General features: G+C 40.8%; 2 protein-coding genes across 2 annotated transcripts; one reads left to right on the forward strand and one right to left on the reverse strand.

Moving 5' to 3' along the window:
- The first annotated feature begins 1,717 nt into the window (after positions 1-1,717).
- Positions 1,718-5,569, forward strand: LOC140882750 (probable serine/threonine-protein kinase PBL16). The gene is made up of 6 exons (XM_073288933.1): positions 1,718-2,310; positions 2,812-3,119; positions 3,205-3,340; positions 4,028-4,164; positions 4,321-4,444; positions 5,041-5,569. Exons 1-6 carry the CDS (start codon positions 2,247-2,249, stop codon positions 5,403-5,405), a joined length of 1,134 nt encoding a protein of 377 aa, XP_073145034.1. The 5' UTR covers positions 1,718-2,246; the 3' UTR covers positions 5,406-5,569.
- A 5,228-nt stretch (positions 5,570-10,797) lies between these two features.
- LOC140877386 (uncharacterized) lies at positions 10,798-11,283 on the reverse strand. Its single transcript, XM_073280917.1, has one exon. It carries the CDS (start codon positions 11,281-11,283, stop codon positions 10,798-10,800), a length of 486 nt encoding a protein of 161 aa, XP_073137018.1.
- Positions 11,284-20,878: the final 9,595 nt, after the last annotated feature.

Genomic DNA, 20,878 nt, shown 5'->3' on the forward strand with positions numbered 1-20,878 from the left:
GTGCGTATTAATAATGAGAAAGTGTTAATATAATGAGTATGTGATATGTGGACTCCATTTTTTTGAGGAGTTGGAAGGTAGATTAATGAGGATTAATGTGCACCAATGCGGGTGCCCTAAGATATCTTCTCACAACATCAATATTTTTACACACGTTGCATCTACATTTTGAATGGTTAATCACTTTATACATTAGGAAGTGTTGACAAACTCTAAAAATAAGTGATTATGGATTTTTTTTTAAAACAAATTATTAAAAAATATTATCCTAATAATGTAAGTAAAAAAATTTAAATAAAAACTCATGTGAAACGGTATCACAGCTCTTTATGAGACATATTTTCTATCGAAGTCAAGGCAGTTCATGATTCATGAATTGATGTCAATTGGGGCCCTTTCGTCCCAAGTTAAGGGAAATAGGTATCTTTTATCCCCAAGTAAGAAAGGAAGAAAAGACATGAACTTATGATTGTACCCATGGAAATAAGGAAATGTATGCCAGAAGTATTAATTTTTATGTCAAAATTATTATTTTTTATTATAAATATGAGAATTATTAACTCGTCTCACGAATAAAGATCTGTGAGACTATCTCACAGATACATAATATAAAATTTATATTAAATTCGGATTTAATTTGATATAAAATTGCATAAAAAACTAATTTTAAAAAATAAAAAACAGGCATACGTATTACCCATGCATTGTTACCAGTTTAAAGAACACACATAAACTAGAACAAAATATAATTTTGCTTTTTATTTATTTTAAACCTCTTCCATTTTTTTTCAACAACAACAACAACAATAATAAATAAATAAATAAGTAAATAAAAAACCTATTCCATTTTTTTAAATTAATAAACTAACACTCGACGTACATGTGCAAATAATGGGGTTTTGTTCATGCTGCCCAAACGGTACTACCCTCCGGGCAACATGTAATCCCATGATTGGTCAAAGTCAGTGAGTCCCATGCGGGGTCCGTTGATTTTGTCAATCATGATCCGCCACGCCACCTCCAAGGCACTACCCTAAGGGTAGCATCGACGTTACCAAATAATGGATAAATTATAAATTCATATTCTTTCTTTTCACAAATTTAAGTTATAAAAGCCATACACAGTAACAATAAATAAAATAAAATTATAAACAATGCATTATTTTAAATAATTTCGGGAATAAATATTAATTTGTGCTTATATATATAATAATATAAAAAGGTGAAGAAAGAAATTGGTCAAAAACATCAAAGTTGTTTGTCACAAGATTAGAACTCTACGTAAAAGTATCATATATGTAAGAAGAGTGTTCGGAAGAGTGTTCGGAAATCGCCTTCAAGTGTGTTTAAGTTGATGGAGGAGATAAAGATTTGATGAGTGCAATTTACCTTACTCAGATGATTTACACATTATTATATTAGTTCGATGATTTATTTTAATGCATATCAAAATATAGCGGCCACTAGGAGAGTGTTAAGAGACCAAATCAAACTACATGATATCCATCAGTTTTTAATTGATTTTGTTGATTCAAATTTTGAATAAAAATAAATGGAAACAAATTACATGTAATTTTCTCACTATATTTCAATTAAAAAAAAATAAGGTTCTTTTCAAATTAATGACACTTCGAATTCATGCCATGGACTCGCGGCACCAATCCACAACTGCAGCTAATTCATCCAACAAACCAAGTTATCTTTGTCTGCAAAGAATTCAAGAATAAATGGACCAAGATGAACAACGATCGACAAAAAATATGATGAAATAAATCCCATATTAGATACCCAGAAAAGAAAAAAGAAAAAGAATTCATGAGTGTGACGTCGTGTATATCGCCTTCTTGTAGAACAAACAAAAAAGGGGTGGTTGTTCGCACGCTAGAGAAAAAGTTGGGGAGAAGAAGAAATGATGGAAAAAGATTGGTTAGAATTTTAGTGCTGCTTTCCTTGGCGCACTAATCAAATCCAGCCGAGAAATTCAGTAGAAAGCTCCCCAACACTTCTGCACTACACTGTATCCAATCATTGTGCCAGAAGACACACTGTCCGCAGTCCACTAGTGACAATGTTTCGTTTTCCTTTATTTTGAAGTCTTGGGTATCCTTTTTCTTGTTTTTCTTTTATTAGAGTCGGGAGATTTTTCGACGAAAATGGTGTAGTGGGCTGTTGAATGAACTTTCAGGAGGTGGGGTTTTTGGGTTTTTTTTTTTTGGTTGTTTGTTGTTTGTTTGGTGTGTGATATAATGGGGAATTGCTGGTGTGGGTGGGAACCCTCAGTATACAGAGTGTCGTCCAATGCAAAGTCAGGTCAGGTTTCTTTCTGGTTCTTTCTTAGTGCTGTTCGAGCTCATGCTCAACCACTGGGATTTATGAATCTTGGGATTTAATTCATATTTCATATACTTCTCTCTTGTTTACGGTACCGGTTGTTGTTACTTTTCTGCAGATTAAACTAGATTGTGATTTCGAATTTGATGTCAAATATTATACGAGTATATTTTTGGGAAAGATTCTGAAGTTGGTGCTCCTTTTCAGTTTTCCACTTTGTTGGTTCTCCTTTTTGTTTTGTGTTTCCAGATCTTGTGAATATGCATATTTCGTTCATGTTTAGATTCTATGTCCTCTGTTTTTTAATCTTTTTATCTTTTGACCACGTTTTGGTTCCATGTCCTCTCAGTCTGATTCATATTTTAGGATTTCTTTTTAATTGATCAGGTAGGATTGTTTTAAAAAGCTCTGGGATTAACAGTCAATATTTAATCTGATAAAATACGTCCTGAGTTTTATATTTGTGATTTGGGTATGCAGAATCTCCTAAGGATCAGAGTCCATCGGAGAAGGTGAGGAAAGATGACAGTAAACTACCATCAAATCCTGAAGAAGTAGAAGATCTGCGTCGATGTGTATCAGCCAAGCCACTCATTGCGTTCACATTCAATGAGCTAAAGACCATTACTGGGAATTTCAGACATGATTATATGCTGGGCAGAGGAGGATTTGGGAGTGTGTACAAAGGGTTCGTTTCTGAGGATTTACGAGAAGGTCTCGAGCCTATCACCGTTGCTGTTAAGATTCATGATGGAGATAACAGCCATCAGGGCCATAGGGAATGGCTGGTCAGCAAATATTTTTAGTTACCATGTCTGGTTAGTTCAATATCTTTCTTGATCCTTGAAGTCGCAATTTTGTGGTGTTTTGTAGGCAGAGGTTATCTTTTTGGGGCAGCTTTCTCATCCGAATTTAGTGAAGTTGATTGGATATTGCTGTGAAGACGAACACCGAGTTCTAATATACGAGTACATGGCTCGGGGTAGTGTAGAAAACCATCTCTTTTCAAGTAAGTAGACATTTCTCGCCATCCATGTGTCCACTCACATATGCATGCGTTATACACCAATGTTCAATCACTTGGTTTAGAACTGATTTTACTGAAATTGTTGATGTGGAAGTGTCCTTGTGATGTGTGCTGTTGGTATAGAAATATCCCTTTTTCCATGTGTAGATAAGACAACAAATTTCTTGGTTTTTTGTTGTGATTTCTAGCGCATCTACTTTTCTGATCTCAATGGCAAGAATGTATTTATATGAAAGAAAATTTCCGATCAACGATATCACGATACTGTCAGCCGAAAACAATTAGTTGAATTATTCAAACATCTTGTGGTTTTCTCGTGATAAAATACAATCCATTACCGCTTTCCTAGTAGACTCGACTGATGTGCTTGTAGTTATCAGTAGTTGGAATTGCACAAAACAAAACGTGTGACCACTAGAAATACTACTTGCAACCTTTTAGTTAAAGTAAGAAGCTCTGTGAGGAAGGAAGTTCACGTCAGGAGCACTCGACAATATTTGAGTTGCATATAATTCTTGTTATAAAGGGTTCATTATATTTTCTTGGATCGTTTGGCCTTCAGTTGATCAGCATTGCATACGTTGTGCTTTCTCGTATACTAAGTAGCACTTCCATGGCTTGTGTATGCTTTTTGGTTATGACTAATGCGGAGATATATGCTTGCCACAGGAGTGTTGCTTCCTCTTCCTTGGTCCATTAGAATGAAGATAGCATTTGGTGCGGCAAAGGGCCTTGCTTTTCTGCATGAAGCAGAGAAACCTGTGATCTACCGTGATTTTAAGACTTCTAACATTTTAATGGACATGGTTAGTCATCGAAAGCCCTTTTGATGCTATCGAATGAAAAGTTAAATTGTAAGACATGCAATTATAATCTGGTTTCATATTCAATCATTCGTTACCATTTCATCCGATTGGTTTACGTGAATGAACATGTGAAATTTGTGACAAACTCCAACTCAGGACTACAATGCAAAACTCTCTGATTTTGGTCTGGCAAAAGATGGACCGGTTGGGGACGAATCTCATGTTTCAACTCGCATAATGGGAACATATGGATACGCTGCACCAGAATATATAATGACAGGTATGTGATTTTATATAATTTGGCCGTTTTGAGAGCTTAAAACCTTAATACTTTGTAAGTAAATACATGTGTATTCATCTTATTGCTGCTTCAATAATTATAATCTTACAATCATAAGAGTCCGATAAGTTTATGATGTCTTATGATCCCACCAAGGATGCACCAAGCATTGTATGACGACTTTCAAGCTTAAGAGGCGCATATGCCTACTAGACTAATATTTTGGATCTGAGCTTCCTCATTAGAATTTATGACCCAAGTCCCAACATTGTGGCAATCGGAAGAACCGATAGCGACCTGGGAAAGGTTTATCACTTGGTCATTATCGATAGTATGGCTTGAGTTCATATTATACAGTGGATTAAAATGCATGCAGAAATTCATCAAGAGTTGGATGACATGGATGTCGCCTATTAAGAAGTGGATAGTGATATCTCACCTAATACTGTAATATTTTAGGTTTGAGCTCTATTCTTGAGCCTAGGGCCTAACATGATATATTTGTTTATCTTTGCTGTCTCTTGCACGTCATGCACATGACCAAGTATTTACATTCTATAAACAACATTTATCTTTTGTTTCCTGATGCACAACAGGCCATTTGTCTTCTAGAAGTGATGTATATAGCTTTGGAGTCGTTTTACTCGAGCTTCTCACGGGTAGAAAATCTTTGGATAAATCAAGACCAGCCCGCGAACAGAACCTGACGGATTGGGCTCTCCCTCTTCTCAGAGAAAAGAAGAAAGTTCTCAACATCGTAGATCCAAGAATGGAAGCAGATTATCTCACAAAAGGTGTCCATAAAGCAGCCATGCTTGCTTATCATTGCTTGAATCGGAATCCTAAAGCGAGGCCTTTGATGCGAGACATTGTCGATTCCTTGGAGCCTCTCCAGGTTCCCTGTAATGATCCGACAGCAAAGTCCACCTTCACTTTTTGTAGTGAAAACTTAGAAAGTTGAGGATATATGTATATTAAAAAGATTTGCATGGTAGAGTTACTTCGTCTTCCTTTGAATTTATACACTTTTAGTGGGGTGCTTCTGGTTCATGTTTACTCGAAGTTTAGCTGGAGTGTATATCAGTATCATCATTTAAAAATCAAGCATAATTCATACTCCATTTACACTCGTGCATACAATGTTTAGAGAAGATCAAATACACTTGTATCATGAATCTGTTATTTATCGATTCACACATTATAAAACAATAATAATGCGCATACAATATAAACATTATGTGGAATTAAGTTACTTTTGTTAATTTGATTAAATGATGTATAATTTTACGACGAATTTTTCTTTGGTGGTTGAACTACAAGATCGTGGGATGCCATTACTATTTGCTTCTATGTCAGGATGATTGAGATAATGGTTACGATGTTGAGATAGTAGAAAGAGAGCTCGGGAATATTTTTAGCGGTCAATTTATTTATTTTTACTTTAATTATTAAATATCGTGGGAGAATGGTAGAGATAAATTTGAACATATAGCTAAGAAGAACAAATATATGTGATGCGAACATCATAAAAAATGAATGATCAGGCGTGGTTTCTTTCTTGAGTTGTTGTTTTTGTTTTGTTTTCTTACTTCTATTTTTTTTTTCTCATGCTTGTTTGTAGTAAGGGGCCTCCCTTTTATATGCATTGACCCGGCCTCTTCCATGATTGTCCAACATGGCCCAACTGACAACTGTTTTGTGATGGGATAGTTGTCACGTAGGATTGACCCCCCCGCAATACTAGGAAGAGCCCATACCGAGCCCATACTGTTACACCATGTTGCCTAATGATTTGATTTGCAGTAAGAGTCTGTCACACGTAAAGGAGGTATGGGCTTTCTTTTATATAAAATGACCCTGGGCCCACCGAGTATTACGGGCCCCTGGTTTTCGGGTATTTATCCTTGATACTTGGGCCCCTGAAGGAGCTCCTGGGTTCCCGGTTTATGAGATGACCCCGGGCCCATCACCCGGGACTTACCGGGATGATGCCGGGCTCCCGTCTTGCAAGCCGACCCCGGGCTCACCGTCTGGGCCTACCAGGATAACACTACACCTCCGGCAAATAGTCGGGCTAGAACTTGTTTCGCTGTCCCGAGAGATTAGTATGGCCCTTCCCCGGTGGTCCTGTGCGGTACACTGAGCTCCACGTCAGCCCTAAATGCTTCGTAGTACGCGTTGTCAGAGATCTTGTCAGAGGTCGCTTTAGCTTCCCAAGCACGCTTTGCGCATCTCTTCCGTTCAATTCAAAATAGACGGCTTAGATTGCCCAGACCTTTTATTAATACTCCAGCACTTGTGCTTTCTCTTCACCTCCTCATTGTCTCCCCCCTCTTGCGCGATTGCCTCTGATTATCCGTCCTTCGCTTCCACTTCCGTCATTCGTCTCCCGCACACTTTCACTCGCCTCGTAATTACGTAAGTATTTTTTCTTCCTTCATGTCTACTGGTACGTCCTCTACCTCTGGGGCGAATGCCAAAGGCTCGCCTAGAGACGAAGAGCCTAGCGGTGACTCGAGCGATGCTCGTTCCGCCTCGGCTCTTCCTTCCCGACCTCGCTTTTCTAGAAAAACTTCCCGCGCCAAACACTCCGTAGCCTCGTCCTCCAATGCGAGGGGAAGAGGAAAAAAGAAAGTGCAGAACCCCCTCCCCCTTGCCTCCGTTCCGCCAACCCTAGGATGGTTCACCCATCTTCCCAGCACCTTATCACAGGGGGCGGCGGAGGAATTGCGTAGCTCGGGAGAAATCCCCCTATCTTATACTTTGTTTCGCCCCTTATCAGGGAGCACACCAGATACCCCTCCGTCGGGTTGTCATACCTTTTTTCGGGATCAAATCCGTAGCGGTCTTCGCTTTCCCATTCCTCCTTTCTATCTGGCGGTTTCCGACTTTTTCCGAGTTCCGGTTAACCAATTTCATCCGAACTCCTTCCGAATTATGGCATCCATCTACATTCTTTTCAAAATGCATAACTTAGCCATCACCCCCCTCATCTTTCACTAATTTTTCTCCTGCCATTTTAACGAGGGGGCCTTTTCTTTGGCCGCTCGGCAGAACGCTCGCTTCCTTTCCGATATCCCTTCTTCCCTGAAGGGCTGGAAAGAAAGGTACTTCTTTATCCGCCCCCCGGTCCCCTTCTCTTTTAGGACCGGATTTTTGTCCAGCCTTCCCCCTCAACCTGAACTCCCTGAAAACTATAAGGTTGAGGAGCCCTATGTTCGCAGCCTGGCTTTAGTGGGCAACCAAAACTTCTCTTCCCCTGTCCTTTTAATGCATGAGAATATGATAGCTTACGGGTTGAGTACCCGGGTGGAAGATCCCCTTAACCAGGTGATCGACGCTTATGGTGCTCCGGGAGCTCAACCTGGTAAGTTATGGTTCTCTTCCTGTCGTTTGTTTTGATTTGTTTGTTGCATCCTATCCCTAATATATTATTTTCTTATGGCAGATTCGTCGGACGTGATGAGGGAGGAGTTTGCCCAGCGAGCTATAGAAAGGCAGGCTGCCAAAGAGAAAACCAAGGCCTTAGCGGAAAGGCGAAAGAAAGCTAGGGAGGAGGAAAAGAGCCGTGCTGCCTTTTCCGGCCCTCCACGCTTGCGTACCGCTGTATCCCTGCCCCCCGATCCAAACTTCTCTCCCCCCTACTTCTCTCTCACTCCTCCCTGATGGGGCTTTGGCGGATATGGTACCAGCCTCCTCCCATATCTCCTCTCCGCCCAACCCACCTCTATCAGTTGAGGATTTGGAGGATGAAGTTCCGCTTTCCCGGCGAAAGAGGAAAGCTCTCCGGGACCCTGACATGATCATTCTGAGCGACCCGGAGGACGTTACTGCCCCTGTTCCTTCTTCTCCAACTCTCCCGGCTAAGCCTGACAGGTCTCTAGCCTCGAATTGGGACATCCCCTCGGCCAGCATGGAGCACATGGGGTGCGCTTGGGGGAACCGAGTAGATTCCTCTATCTGGAACTCTCGATTTCCCTTATTCCTGACAGGGACCACCTCTTCGAAGGCTGCAGTGGTCCAAAGTCTGCTTTCACCCGAGGAGAGAACATCTCTGTCGGTGTGGGGTGCTACCTCCAAGTTCTCCGAAGGCTTATCTCATGCCTATACGGTGAGTACGGGTCCAGTGTCCTATTTCTTTCCTTGCTTCCTTTGTCTCATCCCACTTTTGTCCTGTAGGGCCTATGCATGCTAGCCAGTGCTCTGGAGGAAACAAACTCCGTCCTCCACCGGGAAAGAGAAAAAACTCATTCTTTCGAGGAGCGCATGGCCCAGCTTCGCCTTAACGCCGCCCAGCTGCAGGGGATGCATGATGCCGAGGTTGGTGCTCTGCGCTCAGCCCTGGAGAGTTCCCGGGTGGAAGCTTCCCAGGCCCAAGATGAATGGCAAAGAAAGCTGGCTGCCGCCCAAGAGATCCATTTAAAGGCATCCCAGGCTCTTCAAAACCAACTGAGGGAAGCACGAGAGGAGACTAACAAGGCTTTGGCCTTATCGGATGCTGCCCGGCGAGAGACGGAGATGCATCAGGCTGTGATAGAGAAGATGCAGGCAGGGTTAGTTTCCGCCTGGACAGAGGCGGGCCTGTCTCGCCTACTAGCCGAGGATGCCAACTCCTCTTTGAAGAAGCAGCTGATGACCGAGTCTCAGTGGAAGCAAGCTTTTCTGGCCTCAAAAGATTTCAAGAAGATAGTGATAGACCAATCCTTTGACTTCTTTGAACAGGGTTTCGACCTATGTTCCGTGCAATACGAAGAGGTCGGGTTAAGTCAAGAGGGGGTCCCGGACATCCATCGAGCTATTGCATCCCTGCCCTCTTCTTCCATGACCGGGGAGGAGACATCTCCTGAAGAAAAGTAAAAACTAGTGCCCGAGGCATGTCCTTATCTCTTGTTTTAATACGTTTCTAGGGATATTTTGTTTTTTTTGTAAAAAACTTTGAGTAATGAATATGTTTATTTGATTTTCTTTGGCTTTTTTTTCACCTTGCGTATTTGAATTCCCTGTTGAGTATCGGGACGTTGAATTATCCGGGTGTTTAGGTGTCAAGGTGGTGGGTCATCTTTGCATACCGGGTAGATCACCTAGATTCATATGGAATTACCACGGGCCTTTGCATACCGGGGCCCCTGAAATGACCCCGGGTTTACCGTCCGGGCCTATCAGGATAACACTACACCTCCGGCGAGTAGTCGGGCTAGAACCTGTTTCGCTGTCCCGAGAGGCATAGCATTATAAGATAATCCTGAGCCACCGATGATGAGCTGCTTGTTCCATACATGGCCCAAGTTGTTACTACAGGCTTTTAAGTACCAGGGTAGTGGAACGTCTGGGTTTATGGTGCCAGGGTAGTGGATCGCCTGGGCTTATGGTGCCAGGGTAGTGGATCACCTGGGCTTTAAGGTGCCATGGGTTTGCCATGGGCTTTAAGTACCAGGGTAGTGGAACGCCTAGGTTTATGGTGCCAGGGTAGTGGATCGCCTGGGCTTATGGTGCCAGGGTAGTGGATCACCTGGGCTTTAAGGTGCCATGGGTTTGCCATGGGCTTTAAGTACCAGGGTAGTGGAACGCCTGGGTTTATGGTGCCAGGGTAGTGGATCGCCTGGGCTTATGGTGCCAGGGTAGTGGATCACCTGGGCTTTAAGTACCAGGGTAGTGGAACGCCTGGGTTTATGGTGCCAGGGTAGTGGATCGCCTGGGCTTATGGTGCCAGGGTAGTGGATCACCTGGGCTTTAAGTACCAGGTTAGTGGAACGCCTGGGTTTATGGTGCCAGGGTAGTGGATCGCCTGGGCTTATGGTGCCAGGGTAGTGGATCACCTGGGCTTTAAGGTGCCATGGGTTTGCCATGGGCTTTAAGTACCAGGGTAGTGGAACACCTGGGTTTATGGTGCCAGGGTAGTGGATCGCCTGGGCTTATGGTGCCAGGGTAGTGGATCACCTGGGCTTTAAGTACCAGGGTAGTGGAACGCCTGGGTTTATGGTGCCAGGGTAGTGGATCGCCTAGGCTTATGGTGCCAGGGTAGTGGATCACCTGGGCTTTAAGTACCAGGGTAGTGGAACGCCTGGGTTTATGGTGCCAGGGTAGTGGATCGCCTGGGCTTATGGTGCCAGGGTAGTGGATCACCTGGGCTTTAAGATGCCATGGGTTTGCCATGGGCTTTAAGTACCAGGGTAGTGGAACGCCTGGGTTTATGGTGCCAGGGTAGTGGATCGCCTGGGCTTATGGTGCCAGGGTAGTGGATCACCTAGGCTTTAAGGTGTCATGGGTTGGCCATGGGCTTTAAGTACATTTAAACAAAACACACATTTATTCACATAACAGCATGGAATACATATTACAACAAGTTTGCTTGTTTAAGAGGAATACAACTTGAGATGCAACGTGTTCCAAGGCCGCTTCAGGATCTTACCTTGACTGTCTTCCAAGTACCAAGCCCCGCTCCCCACCTTCCGAGTAATCTTGTAAGGACCTTCCCACTTTGCTTCTAACTTCTTCACATCCCCTGCAGGGTTAACCTTCTTTAATACGAGATCTCCTATCTGGAATTCTCGAGGCTTGACTCCTCTGTTGAAAGCTTTCATCACCCTTCCCCTATAAGCCTCCATCCTTACAGCCGCCTTTTCCCGCTTCTCCTCTATCAAGTCCAACTCCTGTGCTCGGCTACTGGTTCCTTCCCCTTGATAAGCTTGTATTCGGGGAGAAGATTGCCCAATCTCTACTGGTAACACTGCTTCGGACCCATACACCAAGCCAAAAGGTGTTTCTCCTGTAGCTGTTTTTGGCGTAGTACGATAATCCCACAACACCCCTGCAATTTTCTCCACCCAATTTTTACCCATGCCATAGAGTCTGGCCTACAAAGACCATACTATCGTTCGATTAGTTACCTCCGTCTGTCCATTACTCTGAGGATAAGCCACCGAGGTAAAGGCCTGCTGTATCTTCATCTCAGCACACCAATTCTTCATCTTCCGTCCCTGAAACTGCCTTCCATTATCAGAAACTAATTTCCGAGGAACACCAAACCGGCAAACAATATTTTTCCATATGAAGTTTAACACAACTTCTTCCGTAATTCTTGCAAGGGGCTCCGCCTCTACCCACTTAGAGAAGTAATCTACCGCAACTAGAAGGAACTTCTTCTGTTTGGACCCTAGAGGAAAAGGTCCCACAATATCCAAGCCCCACTGGTCAAATGGGCAGGATGCCCATACTGCCTGCAACTCCGATGCCGGCTTATGAGAAAAATTTCCAAATCTTTGACATCCTTCGCAAACATTGACTACTTGACGGGCATCCTGCTGTAGAGTAGGCCACCAGTACCCGGCTAATAGAGTACGCCGGGCTAGGCTCCACATTCCTCCGTGATTCCCACAACATCCTTCATGTATTTCTTGGAGCACATACTTCACCTCCTTCTCCTCCAGGCATCTTAGTAGCGGGCCCTGAAAGGATCTTCGATACAGACTCCCATTTAAAAGGGTAAAACGGGGTATCTGCCTTCTGACCTTTTGGGCTACTGCCCCATCTGAGGGAAGAGTCCCTGTCTGTAAATAGTTAATGAGAAGGGTCATCCAAGATTCCCCCTTTCCCTCCTGCTCTTCCTCCTCTATTGCCAACACCGACCCCACTTGTTGTATCACTTCCCGGCTGTTACCACTACTCCAAGAAGTAGCCATTTTGGCCAACGCATCTGCCTCAGTATTATGTTCCCGGGGAATCTGCTCTATGTTCCAACTAGAGAAATCACTTCCCTGCTTCTTGACCAGTTCCATGTACTCTCGCAACCTTTCTTCCTTAACACTGAACACTCCCTGTAATTGCTGCACTACCAGCTGGGAATCGGAGTAAATAATTACATGCTCCGCTCCCGCTTCTCGAGCCAGCTTTAAACCCATCGCGACTGCCTCGTACTCTGCCTCATTGTTGGACTTGAAAGTGTGCAACCTCATGGCTATCCGGGTTTTCTCCTGCGTAGGAGAGATCAGAACCACACCCACCCCACTCCCTTCTGAGCTGCTAGCCCCGTCCACAAACACCCTCCATACTTCTTCCTGGCCGAAAGTAAGAATCTCTGTCAAGAAATCGGACAGAGCCTGCGCCTTGATAGCAACCCGGGGTTGATATTCGATGTCATACTCCCCTAGCTCCACCACCCATTTGACCAGTCTACCCGAAGTATCTGGATGAGTCATCACCCAGCCCAGCAAACTATTAGTTAAGACCGTGATTGGGTGAGACAGGAAGTACGATCTAAGCTTCCGGGCTGTAAGGATGAGCGCAAGAGCCATCTTTTCTATATCACCATACCTAGTTTCTGGTCCTTTCAAGGCATGACTTACATAATAGACAGGTTTCTGGTCTCTGGCTTCCTCTCTTATCAGCACGAAACTCACAGCATGCTCGGTTGTAGAGAGATATATCCACAACCTTTCTCCGGGCTTTGGTTTGACCAGAACCGGCAGATTAGCCAGATGCTCCTTCAACTCCTGAAAAGCTTTCTCGTATTCTTGAGTCCATCCAAATTTTTGGGCCTTCCTCAACACCTGGAAGAAGGGATAACTTCTATGAGCCGAGCGGGCGATGAATCGGGACAAGTCGGTGATTCTCCCTGTCAACCGCTGCACTTCCCTGATAGAGGTTGGTGAGGGAATTTCTTTCAATATTTTCACCTTTTCGGGATTTACCTCTATCCCTCTTTCCGTTACCACAAAACCCAAAAACTTCCCACTCTTGACTCCGAAAACACACTTGGTCGGGTTCAGCTTTACCCCGTACTTCCTGAGAGTGTTGAATGTTTCTTCTAAGTCGGGAATGAAATCCCGCCCAGTTCGGAACTTTACCAGGATGTCATCTACATATACCTCCACATTCCGGCCGAGCTGGCCTTGAAAGACCTTGTCCATCATCCTTTGATAAGTAGCCCCTGCATTTTTTAACCCGAACGGCATAACCACATAACAAAAAGTCCCTCCGAAAGTGATAAAACTAACCTTGTCTTGATCCTCCTGTGCCAGGGGAATTTGGTGGTATCCCTGGTATGCGTCCATAAAGCTGAGCAACTCAAAGCCTGATGTGGAGTCCACCAGCTGATCAACCCGAGGGAGGGGGTAACAATCTTTAGGGCAAGCTTCATTCAGGTTCCGGAAATCAATGCACATCCTCCATTTCCCGGTGGCTTTGGGTACCAGTACCACATTAGACAGCCAAGTAGGAAACTGTACCTCCCGGATATGTCCTACCTCCTTTAGCTCCCGAACCTGGTCAGCAATGACTTTGTCCTTCTCCGCCCCAAAATGCCGCTTCTTTTGTTTGATAACCCGAGCTCCCGGGAGGATATTTAGTTTGTGTTCGGACACTTGAGATGGGATTCCAGTTAGCTCCTGTGAAGACCAGGCGAATACATCTGTATTCTTGGCCAAGCACGCTTTCACCTGATCCATAAGGCCGACCTCCAAATCCCTAGCTATCTTGACAATTTTTCCCGGTTGTTCTGGGAATAACTGCACTTCCTCATGTTCCTCCTTAACTTCTCCTACTGTGCACACTTCCTTTTTGCAAGGATCACCTCCTCCTTGCTCACCCCGGGCTTTCTTGTTGTCCACTCGTACAGTATCAGCATAACACCTTCGAGAAGAGGGTTGGTCTCCTTTTACTTCTCCTATCTGGTTTCCCACCGGGAATTTAATCTTTTGATGATATGCAGAGGCTACAGCCATGAAGGCGTTCAAAGCTGGTCTCCCTAAGATGACATTATAGGAAGATGGAGCTTCTACTATTGAAAAGAGAGTCATGATAGTTCTTCTCAATTCACCGGCTCCTAGGGTAATGGGCAACCATACCTCTCCCCGAGGTTGTACTGTGTGCCCTGCGAACCCGTAGAGAGAGGTTTTCACCAAATTGACCTCACATCCCAGCAGGTCCATTTGTTCAAAAGCTTCTTGGAAAATGACATTTACCGAGCTTCCGGAATCAATAAAAACCCGCCTTATGTCATAGTTGGCCACCCTGGCTTGGATGAGCAAAGCATCATTATGAGGGGTGATCACGTCCTTTAAATCCTCTGGCCCAAAGGAAATGACCGGGCAAGAGGTTACTTTTCGGGCCTCCAACCCCAATACTTCTCTCTTATTCCAAGATTTCCGGGCCCTATTCGAATCTCCATCAGTGGATCCCCCTGATATCATGTTGATGACTCCTCGGGAGGGTCCGTCTCGTGCCCTATCATCCAGTCGCTGAGGTGGAACCTCCCGGGCTTTTTCTGGGACAGCCTCATTAGGCCTGTGTGTCGCAAATCCTGGTGCCCGATAAGGTCCTCGCTGTCTTTTATCCATCCGCCTTTCCTCTCCTGACATCGGCCTTTTTGCCTCCGGGGCGCGTCTTCTGCATTCGCTGGTATCATGAGTATTGACCTCGTGGATGGAGCAATATTTTCCCGCTCCTTTCTGGGAGGTCTGCCGAACTTCCTCCTCGCACACATGGACCCCTCGATCTCTAGCTACTTTCGGCGGGGCATGAGCCATCAACCTCCCCAGATAATCATTTTTCCCTCCTCCCAAGTTATTCCTATTTCCTCTTTCTCTGTTTCCCTCTCGCTTATCTTTATCCCTCTTTTGCTTCTGGGCTTCTTCCATGTTAATGTACTTTTCAGCCCGGGCTAAGAGGTCCTCAAAGTTTCGAGGAGTTTTCTTTACCAGCGACCGGAATAATTCTCCCTCCCTGAGACCTTGAGTAAAGGCTGTGATCCGGGTTTCGGGTGCGCACGCTGGAATCTCTAAAGTTATTTTGTTGAACTTCTTGATATATGCCCTTAGAGATTCCTCTCCGACCTGCTTCACCTCAAAAAGACTGAGGGTAGTCTTTCGGTACCGTTTACTGCTGCTGAAATGCTGCAGAAAGATTTCCCGAAACTTCTTAAAGACATCAATGCTTCCGTCCTCCAAGTTTTCAAACCACCTTTGGGCAGAATCTTCTAATGTGGTTAAGAAAACTTTATACTTAATTTGATCATTATAACAATGTAACATGGCTACATTTTCGAACCGGGCCATGTGCTCTTCTGGATTACCACTACCATCGTATCCTTTGATCTTCGCTGATTTGAATTATACTGGCAAGGGCTCTTTAATAATCTCCGGAGAGAAAGGGCATCCCGAGCTTTTGACTCGCGAAGATTCCCGCGAGTCAGTGTTTTCTAACTTTAAAATTTTCTGCTTCAGCAGTTCCAATTCTCCCACCATGGTGACATGGGCAGACTCAGCGTGTGATTCTGCCTCCTGTTCCGCCTGTATGCCCTCTCGTCCTCTTCCTCTCTTCTCCTTCTCTTTTCCTTCTTCCCGCACCTTATCTACTGTTTTCTCCTGCTCCTTCCCTGGTTCCTCCTGGTTTTTCTCCTGCTCCTTCTCCTGCTGTTTCTCCGGATCACCTTCCCTTTTCTCCTGTTGTAGAGCTAAGATCCTTTGTAACGCTGCCTCTACCATGGCGTTCACTTGTTCCTGCAGATTTGCCATTGCTCGCTGGGAGCTTTCCGGATCCTCAATAATCGTCATATCTACGTCTTAAATCTCAATTTCCCACAGACGGCGCCAATGATGCGAACATCATAAAAAATGAATGACCAGGCGTGGTTTCTTTCTTGAGTTGTTTTTGTTTTTTTTTCTTACTTCTATTTTTTTTCTCATGTCTGTTTGTAGTAAGGGGCCTCCCTTTTATATGCATTGACCCGGCCTCTTCCATGATTGCCCAGCATGGCCCAACTGACAACTGTTTTGTGATGGGATAGTTGTCACGTAGGATTGACCCCCCCTCCCGCAATATTAGGAAGAGCCCATACCGAGCCCATACTGTTACACCATGTTGCCTAATGATTTGATTTGCAGTAAGAGTCTGCCACACGTAAAGGAGGTATGGGCTTTCTTTTATATAAAATGACCCTGGACCCACCGAGTATTACGGGCCCCTGGTTTTCGGGTATTTATCCTTGATACTTGGGCCCCTGAAGGAGCTCCTGGGTTCCCGGTTTATGAGATGACCCCGGACCCATCACCCGAGACTTACCGGGATGATGCCGGGCTCCCGTCTTGCAAGCCGACCCCAAGCTCACCGTCTGGACCTACCAGGATAACAATATGTTAAACGAATATGAAATCCTTTCGAATGATACTTTGCAAATGACTGCTCCAGAGAAATGAAATATGTAATTTTGATGTAATTCTCCTTTCAAATATTTTAATTCGTTTTCAATAAATAAATTATCTTTTTTTTTTTGAGCCAATAAATAAATTATCTTTTGAATCATTGTAATATGTAATTTTCAATTGATATAATTATATTTTAATTTAATTTAATAAATATTTATTTTTTTAATTGCAAACTAGCATTAATATAACATTAATTAAATTTTAAAATAATAATATCATGTTATTTTAAATAATAATCGTAAATAACCGCAACAGTTCTTTCATAAGTTTAAATTTTTTAAATAATATTTTAAACAAAATGAAATTAAATTAAATTAAAAATAATATTGTTATTTTTATTTATTTTAAAATTTAAAATAAAATTAATAAGGTATTTATTCTTTTTTTTAGAGTAATAAGGTATTTATTCTTACTATATTATTATATTTTATAGTAGAGATTTTCTAATTAACTACTTTAAATTAGTGTTCTAAAAGGCGGCGCCTAGGCGTTAGGCGGTTTCCCACCGTCCCGTTTTTTAGACAGTTGAAGATTCTAAGAGTTATATATTAACTGGACGTCTAGACCGTCTAATCGCCATCTAGACACCTCAAAATTTGCCTAGATTAACATATAATATATATTTTTAAATTTTAAATTTTTTTTAAAAAAAGATTATTTTACATATTTGCCCATCAATTTGTATCGGATGAAGACGTGTCATGTAATTCAAGTTTGAATCAGATAAAGAGGAATTATTGGAGAAAAATAATAAGATGAACAAGAATAACTAGACATTTAGACTATAAAACATCACTAGGGCATGTGAATTCGATAAAGAATAATTATTGGAGAAATATTAGGATGAATAAGACTGGAATAATTAGATATTTAGGCTAAAAAGAAAAAACCGCCTAGGCCGCCCTAAGTCTCTAGTCGCTAGGCGATGGGTGACCGCCTGTCAACCGCCTACCGTTTTTTGGAACATTACTTTCAATTAATTGATTAAGCTTGATTTGAAATCATTATATCATAACTTAATTTTCAATAAAAACCAAAATTATTAGATAAATTAGTCATTTTATATAACTTCTTATTTTTTAGTCATTATATGTTTTATTATTTACCAAAATAACACTCATTTTATGTCCTTTGATGTTTTTTTATTTATGAAAATGTCATTCACTTTGGTTTCATAATTAATGATAGTAAGATGGGTATAAGTCTCAAAAACAAATTTCATCACTTTTTAAGTTGGTACATCTATTGAGTTTTTGTGACTATTTGTTTAGAAAAACGCTAAATTTTTTTGTATTTTTTTTAAAAAAAGTACAGTTTATTTTTTTATTTTCTTAAAAAAAAATGAACTATACAAGCACAGAACGCATGTAGTGGAATATTAGTTATTAATTAAAATTAAACCCTTAATATTGACCAATTGTTGTACGCTTTTTCAATAATCCTGAAAATGACATTTAACCATTCAATTTCGTGCTTTACAAATATTTTTCATCTCATATTATATCTCCTATTGTTTCAATATAAAAAAATAATAAATATTTTAAAAAAAATTCTATACTTTTGTTATGAATCACACGCATTGTGTGTGCCATAATATGCTAGTTTAATATATAAAGATAAGAATAAAGATGTAATGCGTAGTGAGATCCATAAATAATGACTTTTGATATTAAATGAATGTCGGTGTATATTAATAATCAATTTTTTTTTCGATTACAAAATAGGAGGAGATGATCCGAACTCGAGTCTTCGCTAATTGGCAGGCATGTGAGACCAATTGGCTACAAGCCCTCTCTCAACAATGAGAAAATATTAGTACGTATGATGAGTATGTGACATATGCACCCACGTTTTTTGAGGAGGTGAAATGTGGATTAATGTAGATTAATATGCATCAATGTAGATTCCCTTAGATTTAATAGTAGGTCTCATATGAGATGGTCTCACGGATATATATCCGTGATACGAGTCTACCCGATTAATATTTATAATTAAAAGTAATACTTTTGAGATAAAATAATAATAATTTTTCATGGATCGAATCAAATAGAGAACCCACATCATAAAATTGACATGTGGACCGTCTCATATGAGTTTTGTGTAGATCTAATAATCTAATATGACCGATCAAATTGAATCTCAGCCTATGGATATAACTAATTTCTAAAAGGCTACTGCAACCCTTGAAATTGTATAAATAGACTCCGATCTAATAATGTAATTATTTGTAGACAACTGGAAACTTTAGGATACATATATTCTCATCCATTGCATATTTCTGCATATTTATATATTTTCGTCCGTTCACATAGATGATAGTTCAAAAAATCATCTAGAAATTCGTCCGATTTAGTGATTTGGAATGCTACTATCACAAAATATAAATTGTTTAATTTTGAAAAACGATTGTCGTGTTCCATACATACGTTACTCTAGCCTAATTAACTATGTTCTAGCTCAGTTGTTGCGAGTTGCGACAACTCATTGACAATTTCAGATTTGGCTATACAAGACCCGCCACCCACTTGTTGAATTATTTTAAAAATATAAAATCATATATATATATATATATATATATATATATATATATGTTGAAAATATGATATTATTATTATTATTTAAAGTTAAATATTGAATATTGAATATTGAGTTGTAAAATGTGAAAAATTAGTGTGTGATGATGTAGATGATGATATATTAATTTTTTGACTAATCTTCAAATGAGATCTATAAATAGGTCTTTATTTGTGATGAAAAATACAATTGAATTGAGAGAGAAAAATTTGTGAAGTGTAGAGTTTGATATATTTTGAGTTTTGGAGTTTTTACTTTTTATAGTAAATTTTTACTTTTTCACAACACGTTATCAGCACGATCGCTCGAAGGTTCTCTATAATTTCCGACGCTCCAAAATACAAGAAGAAGGCAAAAATATTCAACAAGTAAGAATATTTATTTTACTGTTTATATATTTTTATTATGTATATATACTAACTATATTAATATATAATTTCATGTTATTATATAAAAGGATGTCTATGACACCGACCTTATAATAACGTGATATGATATATATTTATTATGTATATATACTAACTATATTAATATATAATTTCATGTTATTATATAAAAGGATGTCTATGACACCAACCTTATAATAACGTGATATGATATATATTTATTATGTATATATACTAACTATATTAATATATAATTTCATGTTATTATATAAAAGGATGTCTATGACACCGACCTTATAATAACATGATATGATATATATTATTGTGTATTTATATACTAACCATATTCGTATAATCTCGTATTATTATATAAAAGGATGTCTATGACACCGGCCTTATAATAATGTGATATAATTATTTAATTATCATTATCATTATATGCATCACATGATTATCACAAATTTTTATTCAACACATACTCGTTTTTTTTCTTACCCCCAACGTTCACAAACGGTAACAAAACGGCTAGTTTTTGTCCTATAAATATGTTCACTCAAACTCATTTCAATCACACCAAATTCACTCTTTCTCTCAAAATATTTTCTCCTCGGTTTTTTTCGAAGAAGAAGAAGATGGCGTTTTAAGGCTATTTTTTATAACTATTATGGTTATCATGCTCACGAGTCTTTTATTTATCGGTGATTTTCCACCACGCATTTTTTCTCTATTTGTACACATACTTATAATCTTCGTTCTTCCATTATTTTGTATTGTCATATTAATAGAAATTAACTAATAAAATTCATTGTTATTTCTAGTACCACCATGTCAAATTTGGCAAAGATTGAATTCGTTGCGCTCGATATCACTGAAAAGAATTATATGTCATGGACTCTCAATGTAGAAATGCATCTTGAGTCATTGGGTGTAAGTGATACCATCATAGAAAATAATATATCATCCTCACAAGAACAGTCAAATTCTATTATTTTCTTACGTAGACATCTTGATGAAGGATTGAAATGTGAGTATCTCACAGAAAAAGACCCAATGATTTTATGGAAAAGGCTGAAAGAAAGATTTGAGCATATAAGGGAAGTTATACTTCCGATCGCCCGTGATGAATGAAATACGTTGAGATTCCAATACTTTAAAAAAAGTCAGTGATTATAATTCGGCGATGTATCGAATAGTCTCGCAATTGAAATTTTATGGGCATGTTGTTACTGAAATGGAAATGCTTAAAAAAATATTTTTCACTCTCCAAGCATCGA

Source organism: Henckelia pumila, chromosome 2, assembly GCF_033568475.1.
Source record: "Henckelia pumila isolate YLH828 chromosome 2, ASM3356847v2, whole genome shotgun sequence".
Lineage (NCBI taxonomy): Eukaryota > Viridiplantae > Streptophyta > Magnoliopsida > Lamiales > Gesneriaceae > Henckelia > Henckelia pumila.